At 39.5% G+C, this 22,196-nt stretch overlaps 1 protein-coding gene across 1 annotated transcript in view; it reads right to left on the bottom strand.

Annotated features, from left to right (window-relative positions):
- LOC139727994 (uncharacterized) overlaps window positions 1-22,196 on the bottom strand; it is a 191,709-nt gene that overhangs the window by 12,306 nt on the left and 157,207 nt on the right. Inside the window, exons 25-31 of the mRNA XM_071638961.1 lie at window positions 21,898-21,950; window positions 20,206-20,320; window positions 18,669-18,788; window positions 17,529-17,646; window positions 16,066-16,331; window positions 14,897-14,964; window positions 9,422-9,588 (exon numbers count right to left, since the gene is read on the bottom strand). Of these exons, the coding sequence (XP_071495062.1) occupies window positions 9,422-9,588; window positions 14,897-14,964; window positions 16,066-16,331; window positions 17,529-17,646; window positions 18,669-18,788; window positions 20,206-20,320; window positions 21,898-21,950 (907 nt within the window). The remainder of the gene's footprint in view (window positions 1-9,421; window positions 9,589-14,896; window positions 14,965-16,065; window positions 16,332-17,528; window positions 17,647-18,668; window positions 18,789-20,205; window positions 20,321-21,897; window positions 21,951-22,196) is intronic.

Genomic DNA, 22,196 nt, shown 5'->3' with positions numbered 1-22,196 from the left:
TTGCCTATTGCTAAAGCATTCACCTGTTACTTGTTCAGATATTGTCAATCTAAATCACATTCTATTGTCTCCCCAATATATTGCTTGAGGATACATTCCCTTATATCAGGCAGATGGGTTGATGGGTTTCGATCTTCGAACCATCCGTGGAACATGGCCCCCACACGATCCCTCTCTCAGCCATCCAGGACCATCTTACCAGCTTCACCTTTCAGGACCTATCCCTCTGAATGTATTGCTACTTGTGGATGGCTCTGAGATGGTTTCTGTACATTGGATCTATAGCCCTACAAAGTGACCCTAAAGCAAGCCCAGTGTGTTGCTAACCACTTCAAAAACAGTCAGTTCTTTATTCCACAACACTAAAATCACACTATTGTTGCTGAAACTGCACTCCATATCATTTCTTCCATCTCTCTCTGTCCCTCAGTACATTCAAGAAATCATAACTGACTTTGGGCAGAACGCAACATTTCTGTCTTTGTCTGTACTGAATTCATTGTTGTGTCAAGAGTTGGGCAAAGTCCTTTTTTTGTGTTTTTAAACTTTAGCACAAAGCAAGATTTCTGGAGGGGGACTTGGGAGAGAAAAAAAGATGGACACGTTTGCGACAGCTGTGAAGTTAATTGAGCAAGCACGATGGAGGATATGTTTCTCCAACCCCACCCTCACTCAACTCCCCCCTCCCCCAACTAAAGTAAGATGCTTTGTCTGTTGAAATTAAATGATTGATTTAAAAGTATTGGCAATACTTGTAGAAGAAATAATAGGGACTTCCATATTCAAAGGAAACAATAAGCGCTGCAAACTTATTCTGGCCATGTGCCCTGCAATATACTACAATCTTTACTTGTCAACAACAAAAAGAGTATCTTTAGTAGCAAGGTGAGACCCCCTCTTAAAAAGCCGAGCATTGAACAGCTGACAGCTCGCCCCTGCACTGGTTTACTTTTGAACTTCTGGGCACTGGAGGAGCAGTGCGCCGAACTGTAACGGAGCGCCATCATCGTGCCTCTACATTGTGTTAACAAGACAATCGACTCGAACTTCTCTTCGTCTTTCATTGTGCCGCGGCGTAAGATATGCTGTTGACATTTCGCTTGACTTCTCGTTTCCACATAGGTCGGCTGATCCATCATGCCACTTCCCCGACTTTCCTGGAAGGGGACAATGCTCGGTCGATGTTCACAAAGGTACACATGCATCTTAGAAACAATCGGGCATTTAACTTGGCAAGTCTCCATATGAGTCCTCCCTTGTCCATTTTTTTTTTTTTTTGGAAGACAAAGTGAAATATCCAGCACAGATTTCTCAGTTTTTTGTTTTTTGTTTGTGTGTGTGTGTGTGTGTGTGTGTGTGTGTGTGTGTGTTTTTTTGGGGGGGGTGGGAAGGGGGTGAGAGCTTGCCAAATTTTGAATCTGACATTAATGTCAAACTTGAAATGTGACAAAAAGTTCTTCGGTCATATTCCTCAGTGGAAGCGTCATCTTCTAGCACCTCTCGTGTGTGTGTGTGTGTGTGTGTGTGTGTGTGTATACAAAGCCTATTTTTTGTTACCATTGTGTTGATAAACTATAGCGTAGAAAATGCAATGATATGAAATTATACTCTAGAAAATGCAATTGTAATAATTAGCTTTATCATCATTTTATCTTATCATTTGAAGGAAATAAAAATAAAGATATCAGAAACAAAGTAATGTGTCTTTAGCTTGTGTGCCAGATCTCCCTCCCCCTCCCCTTCCTTTATTTTTGCATTCATTAATGCACAAAGTTCTGCCCAATCTCAATCCTAATAGTGAGGGCAAGATTGCTGAGTACTAACTACCTTTTACTACTAACTTCATCATCAATATCAGAATTTATCTGAAACAAACGACTGCAACTGAGTCGGAGACATTTGACAACAATCATAGTTTCTGTACCTGATCATCGTTATTCAGAAAGCATTTACGATTGATGTGAAAGCATTTTTCACAATGTTCTTTCCCATTAAATACATATTTTTTGACATAAAAGCGACTTTTGAGATTGATGGCTCCACCTCTACAGTGTAGGAACAACTAGAAATGTCGCTATGGCGACTGATGCCTCCGCCATAATGCATGATTCTCCCAATAGGTGTATAGTACAATGTCTTCACAATGTGTGATGACAGTTTCACATAACTGGCAAAATATTGAAATGACAGGTTTGTCAGAAATATCTTGAATGTTCACTGTCCTTAAACTGGGTTTGCTATAATTGTCTAAGAGTGCAGGTACACATATTTGGGGAATTGAGAATTTTTACTTGACTGCTGACCGACCCTTTTATAAGTTTATGCATTGAGTAATTTTTTTTTTTTTTTTTTTTTGTTGGGGGGGGCATTAAAACCTGGCCTTTGACCCTTAACCTTTGACCTTCTGGCTAGAAATTTCCCAGAGAATCTGCATTAGGTAATGCATGTATATGTATTAAGTTTCACCCCTTTAAAACTAATGATGCAAGCATTGCATAAAGTATATGAGGGAATAACAAAATTTTGAGGGGTTGACCTTGACCTTTGACCCCCTGACTATTGACCCATGACCCCTTAATTCCCTAGATAATCCCTGCCAGTCAGTACATGCGTATGTACCAAGTTCCATGAAGATACATTGAACCATTTGCGAGAAAAGTGATATTGCAACATTTTCACCTAGCCTTTGACCTTTTGACCTTATGACATGAAACTCTCTCTGGAGAATCTTTACGCAGTAGTACATGTCTACACTAAGTTTCAAGAAAATACCTTCGGGCATTGCATAGATATGGGGGAAATAGCAACATTTTTAGCATTTGACCTTGACCTTTAGACCTTTGACCTCTTGCCAATGTCACTTAAATCTACTCAACTAATTGCCCCATCATACATCATCCTTGGACCAAGTTTGGTGAAAGCTGCTTTATCCAGTTTTGAGTCATCACGTAAAGAGATAAATTTTAGGATTTGACCTTGATCTTTGACCTTTGACCTCTGTCCGATTTCACTAAAAAACTAATCGAGTAATTGTCCTATCATACATCATCCTCCGACAAAGTTTGGTGAACTTTGCTCGATCTAGTCTTGAGTTATCAAATAAACGGAAACAATTTCATGATTTGACCTTGACCTTTGACCTTTGGCCTTTGGCCGATTTCACCCAAAATCTTATCAAGTAATTGCCCCATCATACTTTATACTTGGAACAAGTTTGGTAAAATTCCAGTCAATATTACTCAAGTTATTGCGTAAACGAAAGCGGACGGACGTACGTATGGACGGACGTACGTATGGACGTACGGACGGACGGACAACCCGAAAACATAATGCCTCCTGCACCACTTCATGGCAGAGGCATAAAAAGGAAGGAGGGATTGTTGACAACTTGATCATGACCCTGCTGTTGTGACAAAGACGGACAATTAATTCCCCCCCCCCCCCCCCCCCGTAAAAACCTAATCATTTTTGTGAAATCAATTGAAATCTAAAGGATAAACAACAATGACATAATAGCATTGTTACCGAAATAGCTCAACGTGCAACACGAGCATGTTTGGTGTTAACAGTCAGCAAAACTCTGGAACAATGTAAAAAGTGAATCAGCAACAAATGGGTGTCCATCTGGAATACACTTTGGATGGTAAGTGTTGGCTGGTGATTCAACGTGTAGATAGGCATGATATCATCGGCTATACCTCGTATCTGAAATTTTGGTGAAAATTACATTTTTGGATCAGTGGTTAGATAATCAGTTAAGTGATGTCCTGTCCTAATCCTAGCTGCCTGACCCCACAAATGAAGCCACCACAGCATGTCAAAGGAAAGGCTCTCCCATTTGATACAGTGCTTTGGCTGTGTTTTTTCTGCTCTCCTGAACATTTGGCATTTTGTAGATACGAGGTCTTAGTCGCTTCAGCCACGATATGCGTAATTCAACAGCTGTACTCTGTAATCGGTGGACACATGCATCCTTGGCCTATAAAGTAGATTTCTCTTTCTTTGCGTAACCCGTGTCTAGATTATTGATGCACTATGCCACATGTTGTATCAACTGAAGCATGGTTCCTCCTGAAATCACTGTATGACAACATTTCCCATGCACGAACTGCACGATACACAAGAAGGCACAGAAATAAAGGAGGATGCACCCATGTGCACACAACTGGCAAGAGAGGAGCACACGGTAGAGCCGGCACCCAGTTCCCGACTTTTATTGCCGCGGGGCAAACTCCAAAGGAGTCATTTACCAAACTGCATCAAGTGATGGTGGCTAAATCTCACTACCACTGGGACTAATGATACTCCGTGGAACATTTCATACCAGTATTAACATGGGCATAAAGAATAGACCAGATTTCTCTGTGTGTCCTTACAGAGTACATGCCTCTCACCTTTCACCTTTTTAATTTTTGCAGTGATCAAAAAATTGTTTTTGATGCCCATAAACAACAACAAAAAATACTTCACATTCCAGAAATACTTCACATTCCAGAGTTCTCATTGCATTTTTCAGATGTGACATGCATCACTTGTCTTTGATTCTTGCAAACAATTCCTTGATTAGTTAAAAAAACAACAACAACAACAACAACTCAAGTTATTCGACTGCTGCACACTATCAAGCAGAATGTTGTAGCCCTCTTGCTGTAATTTTGTTTTGCCACAGGTATATGACCCTTCATTTACATCTTGGCATTCATTGATCTTGACTGATAACCATGAGGATTGAAATTCATCACTTTCAGCAGAAAGGGCTTAAAATCTATTTCTATTCATCTCACCAAGCAACATTGTCATTGGATTCTTCTGGCAGAAGTCAGGCAAAGACAAATAAAAACAATAAAAACTAGAAATGTCGCTACGGCGACTGGTATGCCTCCGCCATAATGCATGGTTCTCCTAATAGGTCTATAGTACAATGTCTTGACAATGTGTGATGACAGTTTCACATAATTGGCAAAATATCAAAATAACAGGTTTGTCACAAATGTGCTGAATGTTCACTTTCCTTGAAGTACACGTGTAGGTTTAATTGGATGAATGACTAAGTTGTCAAAGTGCAGGTACATGTATATGGGGACTTGAGGATTTTTACTCGACTTCTGACCCTTTTAGAAGTTTATGCATTGAGTAATTTACAAGGTATGGAGAAAAAGTGTAATTTTAGTATTAAATGGTAAAATATCAATATCTAAACCTGGCCTTTGACCCTTGACCTTAAAGTTTCACAGAGAATCACTGTTTAGTAGAACATGCATGAATATGTAATAAGTTTCATGATGATACCTTGATTTATTATCGAGATATGGAGGAAGCAGTGAAATTGAGCACTTTTACTTGACCTTTGACCATTTGACCTTTGATCTTTTGCCAAGAAACTTTCTATAGAATATCTATTGGGTATATATCAAGTTTCAAGACAAATTCTACAGGCATTGCATAAATATGAGGGTACTGATTGACAAATTGCCCTACATCAACGTAAATAAGCACTGAATTAATCATTGTTTTAGTAGTAGCCATGATAAAAAAACCATGGGCGTACATACTCGAGCAGGAGGGAAGTAGTGACATTTTGAGGAGTTGACCTTGACCTTTGACCAGGCGGAGGCATAAAAACAAGAGGGGGGGGGGGGGGGGGTCTATCGCTCTCCTGATTTCGCAAGTTCACCTTCCACACATTCTTGCAGACCATAACCTACACTTGGGTGCCGTGGCTTGAGGGCGGCATATACCCCGTTTATACTGCTAGCGGGTTTCAGAGCCTCCTCGAGGAGGTTCGAAAGCTCACTCTGAAAAAGCAGCCTCTCGTCTGTTTATACTGCTCGCCAAAAGCAGACCCTAGCAGACCCTAGCAGGCCCTAGCAGGCCCTAGCAGGCCCAACCTTCTCCTCTCCTTTGATTTATGGTGCGGGCTTTTGAGTGAAAGTGTGCATGTTGAAAGGCTTTCTGCAGCGGGGATTGGTCGAGATGGCTGGGTTGTTTATGTAAGCAGGCGATGACCTTCAGCAATTACCTCCGGGGTCGGCCAAAAAGCAGCTTCTTGAACCCCCTATGCGTTTATACTGCAGTCGAACCTCCTTGAGGCTGCCTCTGAAACCTCCCCCTGTAGGTGATTTCAGAACCCGACCTTATCGGATCTCCTTTTCTGAATTCTGTCTGTTTATACTGAGCTGAAAGCCTGCTCGAGGCTGCTATAGGAGGCTTCAGAACCCCCTTCTTTCTCAGTATAAACGGGGTAATAGTTTCCATTTTTATATTCTATCACACTGGCTATGATAATACTCTCCAAGTTTGTAGAAAATGGGACCATTGGTTTTCAAAAAGATGATCTAAATGTAAAAACTGACCCCCAATTTAGCCCTCGCCCAAAGGTAGCCACCCCTGGATCTGCCATAAGCAAACTCACTAGTGTATTCATTCAGGGCATTTCCGGTTGTAAAGAAAATTTGGGCTTTGGTTGGGAGGGGGGTGGTGCTCAATTGGTATAAATATAAATTCTATCACCCTAGCTGTCATAAATATCCAGTTTGATGATAAATTTGACCATGTGTTTCAAGAAGAACATGAAAATGTGAACCAATTTGGTGCTGCCAGGCCAAAACAGACAGAGGTGGATCTGACATAAACTTGAAAATGCACTTACGAATGAATGTACTCATCTAACCACACCATTTTAGCTCTATCCTTCCTGGTTTTGTAGACAAACATCTTTTAAAGATTCTCTAATATGGGGGTTCTGGGCCTTCTGGGGATCCCAGATGGGCCATGATACATACAACTGTAGTCACAAATCTACTTACTCCTGGCATTAACTTCACTCTGTCACTTTCAACTGCAGAGAAAAACTCTTACCCAGATTCCCTAATTTGGGGGCTGGGACTCACCCAGGCATAGTGCCCCTGGTGAGCCCCCATACGGGGCATGGTGAACATTTGTACATTCTACCACCCTAGAATAATTCCTGTCAAATTTGGTTAGAACTTTGATCATGCCTTTTTTCAAGAAGAAGATGAAAATGTAAACATTGGGCCTAAATTGGACCCCTCCCCCAACAGGGCTTGGGGAGGGAGGGAGGCATATAATCGGATCTGCCATGGACAAACTGGAAGTACAGCCACCAATGTATTAACTCATAACATCAAATTTGTTTAATCATTTCTGGTTCTAAAGGAGATTTTTGACCCGGTGAAGAAGAGTCCGGAGTACACTTGTGCAAGTGTCTATGGTAAATGCATGTTGTAGCAAAATAAGCCCATCCACAATGGATTGAAATGATGCCTTATTTTGCAGCCATATGAACAAATGAGATTGATCCTATCACCCTGGGGATACTATGGTCCAAGTTTGGTAAAAATGCATCACAGGGATTTTTTTTAACAAGAAGCTGAAGATATGTAATAAGTTCATGCATGCTGCATGCTGGCTGCCTGAAACCAGACAACACAAGATGTAAGACACACACTGGACAATGAATAATAGCAATGGCTAATTGAGCATTTGGCTCAGGTGAACTGAAACAAAAAACGGCCTTTGAACATGAGAACTCATCTTCCCCCGTCATTTCAGACGACTGACAGTACAGTAGCTATCAGCCTTCTTAACATATACAACATTACCATTGAAGATGAAGCTTTTAGATTGGAAATGACATCCTCGATCTTTAACATTTCATCACTATCATTTCACATCTTCACCTGAAACCTTTCTCCACAGTTGTCATGGAAACGATAGGAAATAAATATAAATCTGCTTCTATTTGTACGATATGGTGTATATCTATCCATGCATCCATCCACTAATTCTTCTACATCTCCCCTTCTTCTACCTTCATTCAAGCTTGTCTCTTTCACATTTCTACTGGTGATGTCACATGGCACTCACACAATCTTCTGCAATGGGTAATCCACATCCATAATATGCATAATCTCTACCGCAATCTGCCTGTGCCTTATTCGCAAGGTCAACCAAGTTACACCACACCGCATTAATTAGGGTCTCAAAAAGTCAACCATAGAAAATATTGGGCACTGTGCTCCAAATGAACTTTAGACTATTCTCAAATTAGAAAAGCACTCTTGAGAGCTGAGAGTGCAGACCTCCGCCAAGCATGCAGCTAATTTCCACCACTGATCTTGTTCTTCCATAGAGATATCAGTGATTTCCACCCATACGTACTTGGATAGCATTGTGTGCTGAAAGTCGCCCGATTTCCCAATATAGAAGCCTTTGCTACGTCATAAACCCTCAGCTGCACGGCGCGCCTCACCCTAGCAGAAACTAGAGCACGCACTTTAGTGCCCGCATGCAAACCTCAAATACGTGCAGCTTGAACTCTCAAGTTCATTGACCCTACCTGCCAAAATATCAAACATCCTTCATAAATTCCCCAAAAATTGTCAGATCACTACCAAAATTTGATCATTTGTTACTTGTATCATTCGAAACCTTTCCTGCAAGTTCCATCCAAATCCATTTACTACTTTTTGAGTTATTTTGCAAACGGACAAACTAACTAACTAACAAACACACAAACCAGGGTAAGGAAAACATAACCTCCTCCCTTGGCAGAGGTAACAAAAGGGTAGTGAGGTATGTTACCATGAATGTGATAAATACTGTCCGCTCAAGGTAAATACTTTGTATCTCATTCTGAATACATAATTTTCATTCTGTTGAGGTTTCCAATGAAAAAAGATACCACCACAAGTTAGATGATGTCTACTTACAAATAGCTGACACAAACTAGACCGTGTAAATGGTTTTGCAATACATTGGGATGCTTTGACACTGAATGATTATTCCAAAGGTGGGGGGGGGGGGGGGGGGGGGAAAGACTTCTTATTGCCATAGTGCTTATTTACTAAAACTATCAAACGGCACACACCATCTGGAAGTTAGAACAAAAATTTGAGCGAATTCCTGGCAGAGAATGGAAGAACTTGTATGGAAAAGTAAATGCCGTTTCAGTCTTCTCGCTCAACCTCATTCACAACATTCCTTCACCGATCTTTAAAACAGGGTTGCACACTAAGCCATTTTTTCCTACTGGTCCGCATCATAAATTTACTGGTCCTGTACTTTTTTTCAACTGCCCTCGACAATGTTATATTTGCTATTTTACTTGTCATGTCGGACCAGTAAATTTAAGCAATCCCTGAAAAGTTACTGTAAAACACGATATTTTCGCGACACGAAATTTTCACGAGTTGCCTCCAACATTCAATACGTATAGTGTAGACAAGAACTTTCGTGTGCATTTTAATTTCGCGAGTCTTGGCTCTTGCGAAACTCGTGAAATTAAAATGCATGCGAACATTCCTCATTTCACAGTACTGGTCCGACAGTGATTTTTACTGGTCTGGGACCGTCCGACCGGTGCTAGTGTTCGGCGTTGTTTAAAAGCTGTCTCACTTACATAATCTCTCCACATAGTTTCCAGGGAAGGTACCAAAGAGGCCTGTAGACTCCGAGTATCCCACAAACCAACCGTCGTCACACTTCTCCATAACGACCACGGTGTCGCCGTCCTTCAGTTCGAGCTCGTCGTCGTTGTTGGGCTGGTAACTGTACGCAGCTCGATATCTGAGTCAAAAAAGAATGATCATTGGAATGGCTGCAATCAGACTGAACTGAATCAAATCTTATAAATGAAAAGTATGCATTCCCTCAATTCTTACTGACATACACCGTACAAAAAAAGTTTTTGGTACCTTGGGGTACCAAATAGAAATTTACCATTTTGTTGATTTTTTTCTTTTTGGGGGGGGGCACTGTGCCCTTAGTCCCACAAAAATGAATGTAACAAGAAGATTTTGTAGGACCCTTGACTTTCAAAAAAAAAAATCAATTTCTGTTCATGATCAAAAACAGAATTCTAAGTGTAAGTTTCTTTCCTTCAGTACAGTAATGCTATAGCTAAAGTATACAGTATGCACTTCTTTTATATTCCCTCAAAACCCGGTCACTTTGGCAATTTTTTTGTTTGTTGTTGTTCTCTTCTTTTTTGTTTGCAATTATACTCCATGAAATTGTAGAAAATTAAAAGTGTACAATGTACCTACCACTTCTTGCATAGATCAAATGAGCTGGCCTAACTTTTTCCCTATCATTCCCACATCCATGGGGAAAAAAAATTATTGCTGCAGTCACATTAAACACGTCATAACAGTGCTAACTTACCACTGGGATCATCATCGCCGAGTACTAATATCTGGCAGCCATAATAGTAATGTGTAACTGTACATCTTGCCAACACGAGATGGCGCTAGACACAATGTCATAACCCACAGTTTGATAACATCCCGGGTTACAGCATGAAAAACGTATTGTCTGTTGAGAATGAGAATGGCTTTAAGTTGTCTTGAACACTATGGGTTTAGCGACAACTTAATGCCCTTATCATTCTCAACCGATGATATGTCAAGGGTAATGTTATTTCCCCTCTGCCTTCTGAAGTCTAGTCTTTCAGTTTGCTAGATGAAAGCAGAATTCTCTTCATATTTTCCTCTTTATTCAATTCATTCGTTTTATTTCATTCTTCGGATAAAAAGATTGGAAAATAACAATCATGCATACAATATCACACAATATGTACAGGTATAAAAATGTTAAAATGCAGTTTGGATAGTAAAACTGAGTGGGAAAGGGTGTTGAAGGCCTTCGATAAATCCATAAATATTACAATTGCATGCTTATTTTCATCTATAAGATTTAATACCCGATCGTATAAATCAATTATAGCAAACTCAGTGGAATAATGAGAACGGAAACCATACTGATTAGAACAAAGAATATCATTCTCATTAAGAAAAGTGTAAAACCTATCAAATGCTATTCTCTCCAATATTTTTGCAAAAACCGGTAGTACTGATATAGGTCTGTAGTTATTACAATATCATATATTTCTGATTCAGAAACCGGTTTAAAAAAGAAAGAACATTCAAATTTGCCGGAGAGATAATCAGAAAAACTCATAGACGTATCTGATGTATCAATCGAACAAGACAAATTTGGACCAATATCAACAAAATGTTCATTAAGAATATTTGCTATTAAAACTTGATCACATATTACATCTTTTCCTTGTACCGGTACTAAAATTTCTGGCAGATAACAATCAGTTTTTCCCAGAGTCCGGTTAATAAATTTCCACATACATTTGGAATCAAATTTAGTCTTATAAAATTCATCATAATAATATTTTCTTTTAGCTTGTCGAATAACAGAGTTCAATTTATTACAATATTGCTTATAAAATAATTCATCACTGTTGTTTGGATTCAATTTATACAATTTGAATAATCTGTTTTTCTTCTTGATTGACTTCAGTATTGCATACAGTGTGATCCAGGGCTTTTTAATCATTTTATCAACAGAACCCCCTTTTCTAAGCGGCATATGTTCATTCAATATACACAGAAAATGGTCCAAATATAACTCATAGGCAAGATTGGCGTCCGTCAGCTCAAAGATATCTGACCAGTCAGCTTTTGATAAATCGCCCATCAGTGATGATAATGACAAAGGTGTTATTTTCCGTGATAATACACTATGCTTTTTACTATTTGAACTCAACATAGCTACAGAAGAAACAGAAAAAACTGGATAATGATCACTCAAATCAGAGAGTAAGATACCAGAAATGAAATGATGGTCAGAAGAATTGGTAAAAATATTGTCTATAAGAGTAGCTGAACTCGAACATACACGGGTTGGTTTACATATCAGGGGGGAATACCCCATTGTAATTCTGAATGACGCTGTTTTGGTCATACCGTATCAAATCAAGATTCAAATCTCCCATGATAAAACACACTTTCAACATTGCATTCAATGTATTAACTAGATCAAAGGATTTTATGAAATCATCGACATTCGAAGAAGGTTTACGATATACAATTCCAATTATTATCTTGTTCTTAATTGCATCCGTGGTTTCAATGAAAAGAGATTCTACGCCATCAACAGACAATTCTATATTTTGTAAAGTTTGAACAGACAGATTTTCTCTCACATATAATGCTACTCCTCCACCTCGGCCTTCAATACAATTGGCTTGGAACATATTACAACCCTGTAGAGAAAAATGATTTGATGCACTGCTCATCCATGTCTCAGTTACTCCTATAACAGAAAAGGGTAACTTAAGAACCTGTAAATCTTCACAAAGTTTATCAAAATTCTTATTCAAACTTCTAGCATTATAATAGATCAAGCTAAGCTTGTTCATCAACGCATGAGAGATACTGAATCACGAAACTGTTCAAAATCTTAATAGTTGCAATCAGAAGTGTAAATTTAAGAATAGGAATTCTCATTGTCATCAGAATTGACCAAAAAATCAGTGCCTAGATACTCATAGAAAGACGCCATTGTAAAACAGGGATAATGAAGCTTTATTGACGATTCACAAAGAGTCGATGTTGCGGAGAGAAGTGATCAGTTTCTTGGTTCCGTTTTTTGTTATTGTGAAGATTCTTCCGTCAGATGACCATGTTTGCGTAGTGTTCATGTGAGATAATGCTTTGTAGTACAGTTCCTGCCTTTCATATGTCAAGTCTTCGCGGATGACAATTCCTGTCCCCTTCAATCGCGACTTGGCAGCATACATCCGGTTATGAGCATTGTATCTCACAAATTTGACTAGGAGTGGTCTGGGTTTTGCAGGTGACTGATGGTTGGTAGATCGATCGCCAGAGCGTGGCTTGGAGGTGATCCTGTGGCTTCTGTCTAGGTCCCAAACATCCAGGTCGACACCAATCTTGGTGGCAAGAGCGAGGATGGCATCATCCGCATTCTCCTTTGGAAATTCTGGGAGGCCGTATACTCATAGACACAGACAACGTGAATACTGTTCCTGTTCCTCCAGCTCTGATTCCAAGTATTTGATCTTCTTCTGGAGTTTCTCCGATGATGAAGCAAATTCACTGACCTTTTCATCCCTTTGCTTTAGTTCTAGCTGAAACAAAGCTTGAAGTTCGTCCCCAAGTTTCTCGTAGACAGCCGTGTAAACGGCGTCAACTATTTCCTTGATGACAGTTTCTGAACGGAGGGCTTTCACCACTTGCTCAGAAATGAGCTCTTTCATGTCAGCGATCTTGACATTGTCCGTGCTCGCATTTGCATTCACACTTTCACTCGTATCGGCATCACAACTTGCATTTGAACGAGGAGTAGTGCTTGAGTGCCCACCAGCAGTAGAGATGTCTCTGCCAGGACAACCTAGACTGGAATGCCCGGCCAGATCGGGGGAGTCCTTGGGGGAATCTTCGTCGATGGTTTCAACACGGTGACTAAATTTAGAAGATTTCTTCTTCAGTCTCGTTCTCGTCTAAGACATGGTTGGAAATGATTTGGACTTACTCCTGGACATGGCTTGTGATATATGGAAACTTGCAGTTTGTACATTGCAAGTCAAACAGTGTCGAAACGCAGATATACAGTAGACCAGTCATGACACGGTGGAGACACACGGTGCTAACACACAGCCGCCATTCTAATTCAGTAGTGTAGTAATTTTGTAGTTGTACAACAATTCAGTAATTTTGGAGTTGTACAACACTGACATTTTGAATCGTAGTAGAGTTCTTATCTAGCAATACTGGCACATTGATTTAACATATTCTTTCAATGTTCATGACATTTTATTTACAAAAACTGTCCAATTCTAAAATTTCACTGACGGTGTGTATTAACATCAATGCATTCACTGAAATCCACATAATATTTGGGGTAAATTCTCCTGCAACTATTTCATTCTTGGGGAATTTTTCTCCTCATTATTCCTCATTTTTAGACAGGAAATGATGACAAGTTTTATTACCTTGAAAGGGAACATGAAGATACTTTCTACAATCATTGATATTTATCAATTCCTAGTTACCTCATGTTAACAACATCATACCCAATCATACAAATGAAACAGGGTGCACATGTCACCAGCTATGTGCAAATCAAACACAGCTGAGGTATGTTTCAAGAAGGTCTTATAAGAGACTTTTTGCTCTTAAGACACTTATGAGAGACCTCAGGAAATGAAATGTCAAAGTCTAATAAAATTACATATGAGCGACTTTGGCCATTCTGAGATTTATGTGGAGACTTTTATGCGATGAATTCATAAAAACAACCTTGGGTCAAAGAGTTTAAAAGCTATATTTCTCCCCTTGATAAATCGAATTTTGAAACTACCTACTTATTTCACCGTTTAACAAAAATGTGCGTGTGTGGGTTCCATTTTGCTTTTGAAATAAATGAAACTATGTTATCTTCCCCCTTGAATATTCAACTACAAATGTATTAATAAAACTTTACCTTGATGATAAAGCTTCTATTATAATTATTATCATATTCCTCCTCATAATCATAATTTTTATTATCATTTTCATTATGATAGTACTATGGTTTCAAGTCACAATGTTTGTTTGTTTCATTTTTTCCATCTCAGAAGATGGCTGGATAGCCCATATTCAACTACACAAGCTGGTATTCCATGGGGTCCAGTTTAATGTGAAGCTAGACCACTTCAGCTGTTAATGCATCCCGCCCTTTGTGATGAATGAATGAAGAGGGATTTTTACATGCATGAGTTGTGGCTCTCTCACACACACAGGACCTTCATTTAAAGTCCTATCCAAGGGACAGAGTGTTTTGCCTCTTACTAGAGGGGATGGTATGATCAGACACAACATTGCTCAGATCGATTCGAACCCGGGTCCTTTGGATCGGGAGGCAGATGCGCTACCGGCTGAGCCAAATCACAGCCCTAATGGTGACATCCATATCACAACGGCCTCCAGAGCTTGCACTTAGTGGCAACAGTTGCCTTTTCACTCTTGATCGATTGGCATGTAAATCCTTGTGTCTGGTTGGACAAGAAACTGTCACTCACCGTTCTTGAGTTGGGGAACCAAACTGCCTGGAGGCCTCCGCAGGGCCCTGGCGATGAAAGCCCTGATTCTGGGAACACAAAGATCGACATGTCATAAAAGACAAAGTTAACGCTTTTGACTGCATGTCACTTAATTGTTTATGCACCACTGTGTAAACCCCCAGTGTGCCACATTATTCTGAGATTTTGAGGATGGCGTGTTTTGTGAAAATATTCTGTTTTTCATCTCAATGCAATTTTTTTTTTTAAAGATTTTTGTTTTGCTGTATATGCAATGATCACAGTTGTAGAGAAAATTCAAAGGGTTGATTTGATGTAAATCTTATGTCAAATCTATGATTGTTTTCACTAAAATGATCGGTAACTACATCATTAATTGTCCAGGTATGACTTTTGCAGACAAAACACAGACAGAAACTTTTAGAATTTACTCAAAAAAAAGGAACACTGCGTGATATTCAATTATCTCACAATGCAAGCTGCACGAGAGAGGAATGGGATCGTGAGTGAAGCTTTTTGAGTTTCATTGTGATGTGGCAATTGGCAATTTATTGATCGGTTAATAGGGCGGGTTTGTGTGTTTGAGCAAAATATGCGAACTTGGCACACCGTCGACTGAGTCGAGCATGCACATGTGGCTCATAAAGAGTTAGTTCTTCCTAGCACTATGGCTGCACTAATGGAAGCCCAAATCAGAAAAGAATGAAACTAATAAACCCCAAATGGTGACAAATTGACTCTTGTCATCGACAGAACAAAAGCGCTCCACATACACTTTGGCATTCAGCATTGCTCTAAACCTCCATGAGAATATTCCTCTAGAATGCCCTAAAAAAATCCAATATCACCAGTATTTCTCCCTATTGCGCTAACTTTCCATTAATCTTCACGACATCCATATGTCTTGCAATAAAGCATATGTGTGATAATCTTCAGGATAAAAGGTGGCAGATTGCATCAAAGATAAAGAAGAAAAAGAAGTTGGAAGAGAATGGGGATGGGGGGGAAGGAGAAAACAAGAGAAAAACAACAAGAAAAACAAGAAAAGAGAAGAAAAAAAGAAGGAGATGATGATGATGATAACAACCAAGACAAAGGAGAAGGTAAGAAAGAAGGAGACAGAGGAGGAGCAGGAGGGGTAGAAGAAAAAAAACTTCTGGTTGGAGTACCTGGGCAGGTCTGCCAACATTTCCGCCCCTTCCCTGCACCGGCCCGTTGTTCCAGGCAGCCGGCTTCTGCTGCTGCTGCTGCTGATGAGCTGATGGCGGCTGACTCCTCACCCCTCCTGTGGGGCCGTATCCCATGTGATTACTGGACTGTGTCTGGTAGGACGGCGACTTCGCCACCGGGGTGGGGCTGTGAGGTGACCGCCCCGCAGGACTGAGCGGCGCCCCCTTGGGTCCTCCTGACGACAGTTGTGGAGACACGGCTCTCCCTAGATCAGAGTAAGTGGCACAAGCATTACACATGAGAATGGCTGACATATTTTGTAACTCTTTTGAGACGCCTCTTTTTTGTAAGATATTTTCACTTTTTCCATGTTGATCATCATCACAATCATGAAAGGTTTATAGGTACAAAATTGTATCTATGGCCTGTAAATGCCATGACTGCAGATACTACATGCTTGATTCACTGACATTGTAATCATTAGAACCCATTTCCATACGGTTGCTTCAAACCGACGATTTGGAAAGCATGGGTCTACTCAGTCTATACCTGCCATAGCGACCACCTGTCTATAGCGGCCACCTGCCATATACAGCCAATGAACACAATTTCCCACCCCCTCACCCGAGAGAAAAGCCTTGTAAACAACCCTTTCTATAGCAGCCACCTGTCTACAGTGGCCACTTTCTTCGTCTTTCTTGGGTGGCCACTATAGACAGGTTTGACTGTAGTATGGTTTGCTAACATGCCCCACTTTCAAACACATACTGACTATCTCACCACTGTAATCTCTTAAAAGCTGTACAAGAGCTGAGCCATAATTCCATTCAACACAATCTAATCCAGAATGAGTGTCACATTGTTCTCGTGTCTAAATTTAACCCATGTACATGGTAACACAGGTTTCAGGTACTACTAATGATCCAAACCTTTAGGTGTTGTCAGCTGATAACGAAAAAAGTAGTTAGCAGGAGCACACATGGTCCCATTGCAATGATTCTCTTCATTTTCACAATTTACAACCTAATTGATTTTCTTTTCATTTTTTGTAAACAAAAAAAAAAACCACTTAAATTTGAGTTCTGCTGACAGAGGTAATGTCCAGCATTGTATATTTTGTGCATCAATTCTGACAGAAGTCATTCCTTCCTTACTTATTTTCCTCCTTATACTGGCAACTGGATACACCATTGCAGTACTTGATGTGTCCGTCTTGTTGGAATCTTTGTGTAGAGTATAAATGTTCGATGTGCAAACTTATGCACAGTTTAATGTAAGTGACTTGAGATATCTCAACTGCAAGAAGGTACAAACACACTTTCTGGGTTTCACGATAATCAATCAATCTCTGATTTGCAGTTTCTCCTTCATCACAGGTCCATCTGTAAATTTTGATATGCATGACATATGCTGGGCCTACTGATGTCATGGCAACAAGAGGGCACTGCGTCTTCGGACTGACCTGACTGGGGTTCCCTGAGGACCTCGAGGTAGGCGAAGGGGATGATGCCTGCCCTGCCTCCAACCCTGGCTTCCCACCAGTTGGCATCGATCCGCCTCACCAGGTCTACAATTTCTCCCTAGGCATGACCATACACAGAGCATTTGACATGTTGCAGTGTTCACTACTGTACCTACATTACATGAACCACCTATACATTCTTCACAATGATGTAAACATGGCATTTTACACTTTCTTGAATGCATGACAGGTAGAATATAGTGATAATGATAATAATGATAATAATGATAATAATAATCGTACTATAATTCGAGCAACGTTAGTCTGTCTGTCTGTTTGTTCCTCTACTCCTCCCAGGTCCTTGGTCCGATCTCCATCAAACTTAGTGGGTAGATGCAGGTTCACCGCGAAATTGCCCTTGAGGGGTTCATTTTGGGAAAGGTCAAGGTCACTGGGGTCAAAGGTCAAATAACTGTTTTTCGCTACTCCTTGGGATTCCCCCAGAAATATCCTCAATGGAGATTTCCCAGGTGTAGGCCTACATGTACTTGGGACTGCGATAACTTCATCATAGCCCCCCCCCCCCCCCCCCCCCCCCCCCCCCCATGCCCCACTTCGGCTGATTCAGCACTCCACGGGTACATTGACTAGTAATAGTAATAATGATAATAATAATGATAATAACAATGATAATAATAATAATAATTATCATTATCATTATTACTATTATTATTACCGGAAAACCAAGATTTAATCCGAAATTATACAAAAATACAAATATATCAAAAATTGTATGCAGTTCAAAAAATAAATGCAGTGTATGAATATGATAAATAAATACTGAAAATCAAACATGCCAAGCACAGAATCATATTCCATATATGACACACAATCTAATTCTCACGATATCATAAGAATACATAAGAACATTCTATAATCAATTCACACATTCCTAATCATTCTGTAGAATTATGTGATTCTCTGGACTAGATATCCTTTCTTTGTATCAAATTATCTAATGTCAAACTATTTAAACTCCCTCTAACACATCTTTTTTTTTTTTTTTTTTTTTAATGGAGGACAGGTGTGTTTCCTATGTTGGCCTTTAAATGATTCTTGCAACCAATGGGAAACACTCACCTTGTTTACTGACAGCTCATTGGCCGTTTCACCCTTGAACTTGTACTTGGCTCTTCCCTTGCCTTCAGCACTCGGTGTGTTCACCTCCAAGTTTCGAGCTTCCTCTATGCTGGTGACAACCTGAGAGAGGATAGATTCACTGCTGTAAATCATGGATACCTTAGAAAGGAAAGATCTAGATATGGTGTCGCATCTTGTGGATACCACAAATATCAACAAAGATATAGCCGGGTTGATCCCTCTCATATTCTCCCTGTCTATTTTTTGTCTCTTTTTAAATTGTTTCATTTTAATTACAAGATTTTCGTCTCTTGACTTTTTGCTCAGTCGCACGTTCCCTCAATTTCATTTTTAATCAACCTATGATGTTCTGTCTAGCCCATACTTGAATAATGATTTCAACTTCCCTTCACTCAATGCATGTGACTGATCACTCTCATTTTGTGTATAATATAAATCTTCTGCTTTTACGGGAACATATAGAACATCTAATAAGCTACAAAATTTGGGGGCCTCTGAGATGTTTTTTGCATGTACATTATTTCAAATTGTAATCCTTTCATGCGCAATTGCAAATTCACTACAGCTCTCCAGACTTACAGCACCGCAAACTTTCAGAGCAAAAGTGAAAGGAAGTAAAGAGTTGTGTGCCCTGGGGGTCAACTCTTTAACTCAAGAGGCACTTTCAATAGTTTTAACTTGCCAAGCTTCTTCATTAGCATTCAGTAATTCCTCCCAAACTCTAACCAAGTTGTAAAGTTAGCTTGTCCACTTTAGGTGAAGCAATGTGCCTCAGTTCAATGAGAAGACCAACATGACGTATCTGGGATTAAGGGGATTTATAAGTAGTCTCTATTCATTCACGATATCTTCCTTGACATTGTATGTGTCAATCAGCACACGAAGCAACTCCAGCAAGCTTACAAATTGGCGAACGAAGCGCAGAAAGGGTTAAAGGAAACCCAAACACAAAGAGACATGTAGATTGAGTGAAAGCAGCAACATTAGTAGAACACATCAGTGAAAGTTTGAGGGAAATCGGACAGTCGATGCAAAAGTTATGAATTTTTACAGTTTTGGTGTTGGATCCTGGATGAGGAGACTACTAAAGATTATGACATAATTATGTGTGAACAAAAAGAAAAAAGAAAATATACAGGGAATCCCACAAAAATTCATTTTTCATGAAAATTAAGCATTCCATCAACTTGATACTGACATATGTTAAGGGCAGCAATTATTCCCCCTGCTTTCTGAAAGCGGTTTAATAGTCAAGTGCTCTTTCATTATGATAGAAAAGTGCCTTTAAGAGGAATTCCGTTTATATTTCCTTTATATTGACTTTGTTGTCCACACATACGTCATAATCTCTGGTAGTCTCCTCATCCAGCGGTTCCAACACCAAAACTTTAAAAATTCATAAGTTTTGCATTGATTGTCCAATTTTCCTCAAACTTTCACTGATGTGTTGTACTAATGTTGCTGCTTTCACTCAATCTACATTTCTCTTAGGGTTTGGGTTTCCTTTAAGGCTTACCTCCACGTAGCTCCTGGGAAAGATGCCCTTGCTTCCATGGTGCTCGCCCTCAAACCAATTCTTATCCACTTCTCTCGTCAGGAAAATTGTATCCCCCTTCTTGAAACTCAACTCTCTGTTAGGCAATAATCAGCATAATAATGTGTAATAATTTTGATGTATGTATGTATGTATGTATGTGTGAGGATAGACTAACAGTCTGCAAAGCAACTCAGAGTAAACCAATATGACATCGAATATCTGAGTTCAATTGAGTCCTCTTAATTTTTTTTTTCCCCGCACAAATGCAGAAAGGATTCTACAAAGCCACACATGGCAGACTTCTTTTTGCTTCATCATGCGCTGCTTGACACATTCATGGGGGTTTATTACATGTACATTATTGACATTTTCTTTTCAAACCAAAGGGGGGGGGGGAAGCATTATGTTTTTTTTATGATTTGCACACAGCACATAACCTCAGGGAACAAAACCTGCTGGTACACAGTCACTGTGGCTATACAGAACAAGATCTCAAGGGCGAGTTGATCATGACACTGAAACATACTAGACCTAGATCTAGCCATCACAGGTTTGTATTCCAAGGCTCCAGCCATTGTGCCTGTATGACTGTAACTACCCCCTCTATGGTGAGAAAATGCCAATCTCACAAATATCAAAGTCAAATCTCTCAAATATCAATGCAAGTCCACTGTATGAATATATAGGTCTATTTGTCACTACAGTTTGAACAGAAACTGATGAGGATTGTTGGAACAAAAGAACAAAAAGTCATGGTAAAAAAAAAGGAAGATAAATACATTGTACTACCCGATTCAGTAAAAAAACAAAAACAAACAAAAACAAATACAACAAAACAAAAACATGTTTGTGGTTTGTTGTGGCATCTTCTCATAAACAATATATCTTGTAGTTCAGTGCTGGTATTTCATTGGGCAGAATCACAAATTTCACTCTTCTTTCAGCCCTGTATTATATTGGTCACATATCACTGCTTATCTTGGTTCCATGACAGGCAAAAATCTCAATAACAATCACAAAATTTTAACTGATCCTTACATGTCATCACATGTCAGAGTACAGGCAATGTGCCCATCTCAAATTGGCAACCGTTTTGCATTTTTGTTTTCTGATGTTGAACAGATTTAGTAAATTCAACCAGTTCCAGCTAATCTGTTTCCACTGTAGGAGATGCAGTTAAATTCAGGAGTTGCCAATTTGATGAGGAGAAAATGATCTTTTTCTGCAGCAAACTTATCTGGGGGTTGACAGGTTAAAACAAAAGCTACGTCATACAACAACACTGTTATTATCAAAATCTGTGCTCTTACAATTTACATTAATTACGTTCCTATGTAACATACAGTGTATACTCTGTTCTGATGCAAAAAGAAAGATTATAAAAACGAATCACAAAAACTGCTACCAGAACCATCATTTAATCACTTTTAAAGAGACATTCACTACTTATATTCTCAATGGCACTTGCACAGCAAAGTTTAACTCTTTTTTAATTTTATTTTCTGTATCTATTTCACTTTGTTCATTGCTGTCCAATCCAGGATTCTGTTGAACATCACTAACTAGCACGTCCTGAAAGTTTGCTTATCACTGTTACATATCAGGACAATCTGGACATGTTTAACACAAAGCATTCATTTACACAGATACTTTAATAGTGTATAAACTTACTTCTTGGACTGAGCTGTGAAAGGGTACAGTGCAACAGCACTAGCTTTTGTAATCTGAAACGACAGGGGGAAAATAGAGAAACAGAAAAAGTGAAATTAAAACTCGATATTCGTTCATAATGTGAGACAAGCATGCCAACGTCAAGAGATAAAGGACGACTCTAGACAACAGCCACAATCACCATAAAATACTAGATGGACAGGCACATTGAAATGACACAGAGCAATGTAACATATATATGTATATATGTGGTGTGTCATCACGTTACCCAATATAAAGTCAAAGATCATCAAAGGAAG

Source organism: Diadema antillarum, unplaced genomic scaffold, assembly GCF_040938485.1.
Source record: "Diadema antillarum isolate AM-2024a unplaced genomic scaffold, OU_Dant_1.0 seq00000161_RagTag, whole genome shotgun sequence".
Taxonomy (NCBI): domain Eukaryota; kingdom Metazoa; phylum Echinodermata; class Echinoidea; order Diadematoida; family Diadematidae; genus Diadema; species Diadema antillarum.
Note: the sequence above shows the minus strand (reverse complement) of the source record. Positions and strands in the feature narration are given on the sequence as shown.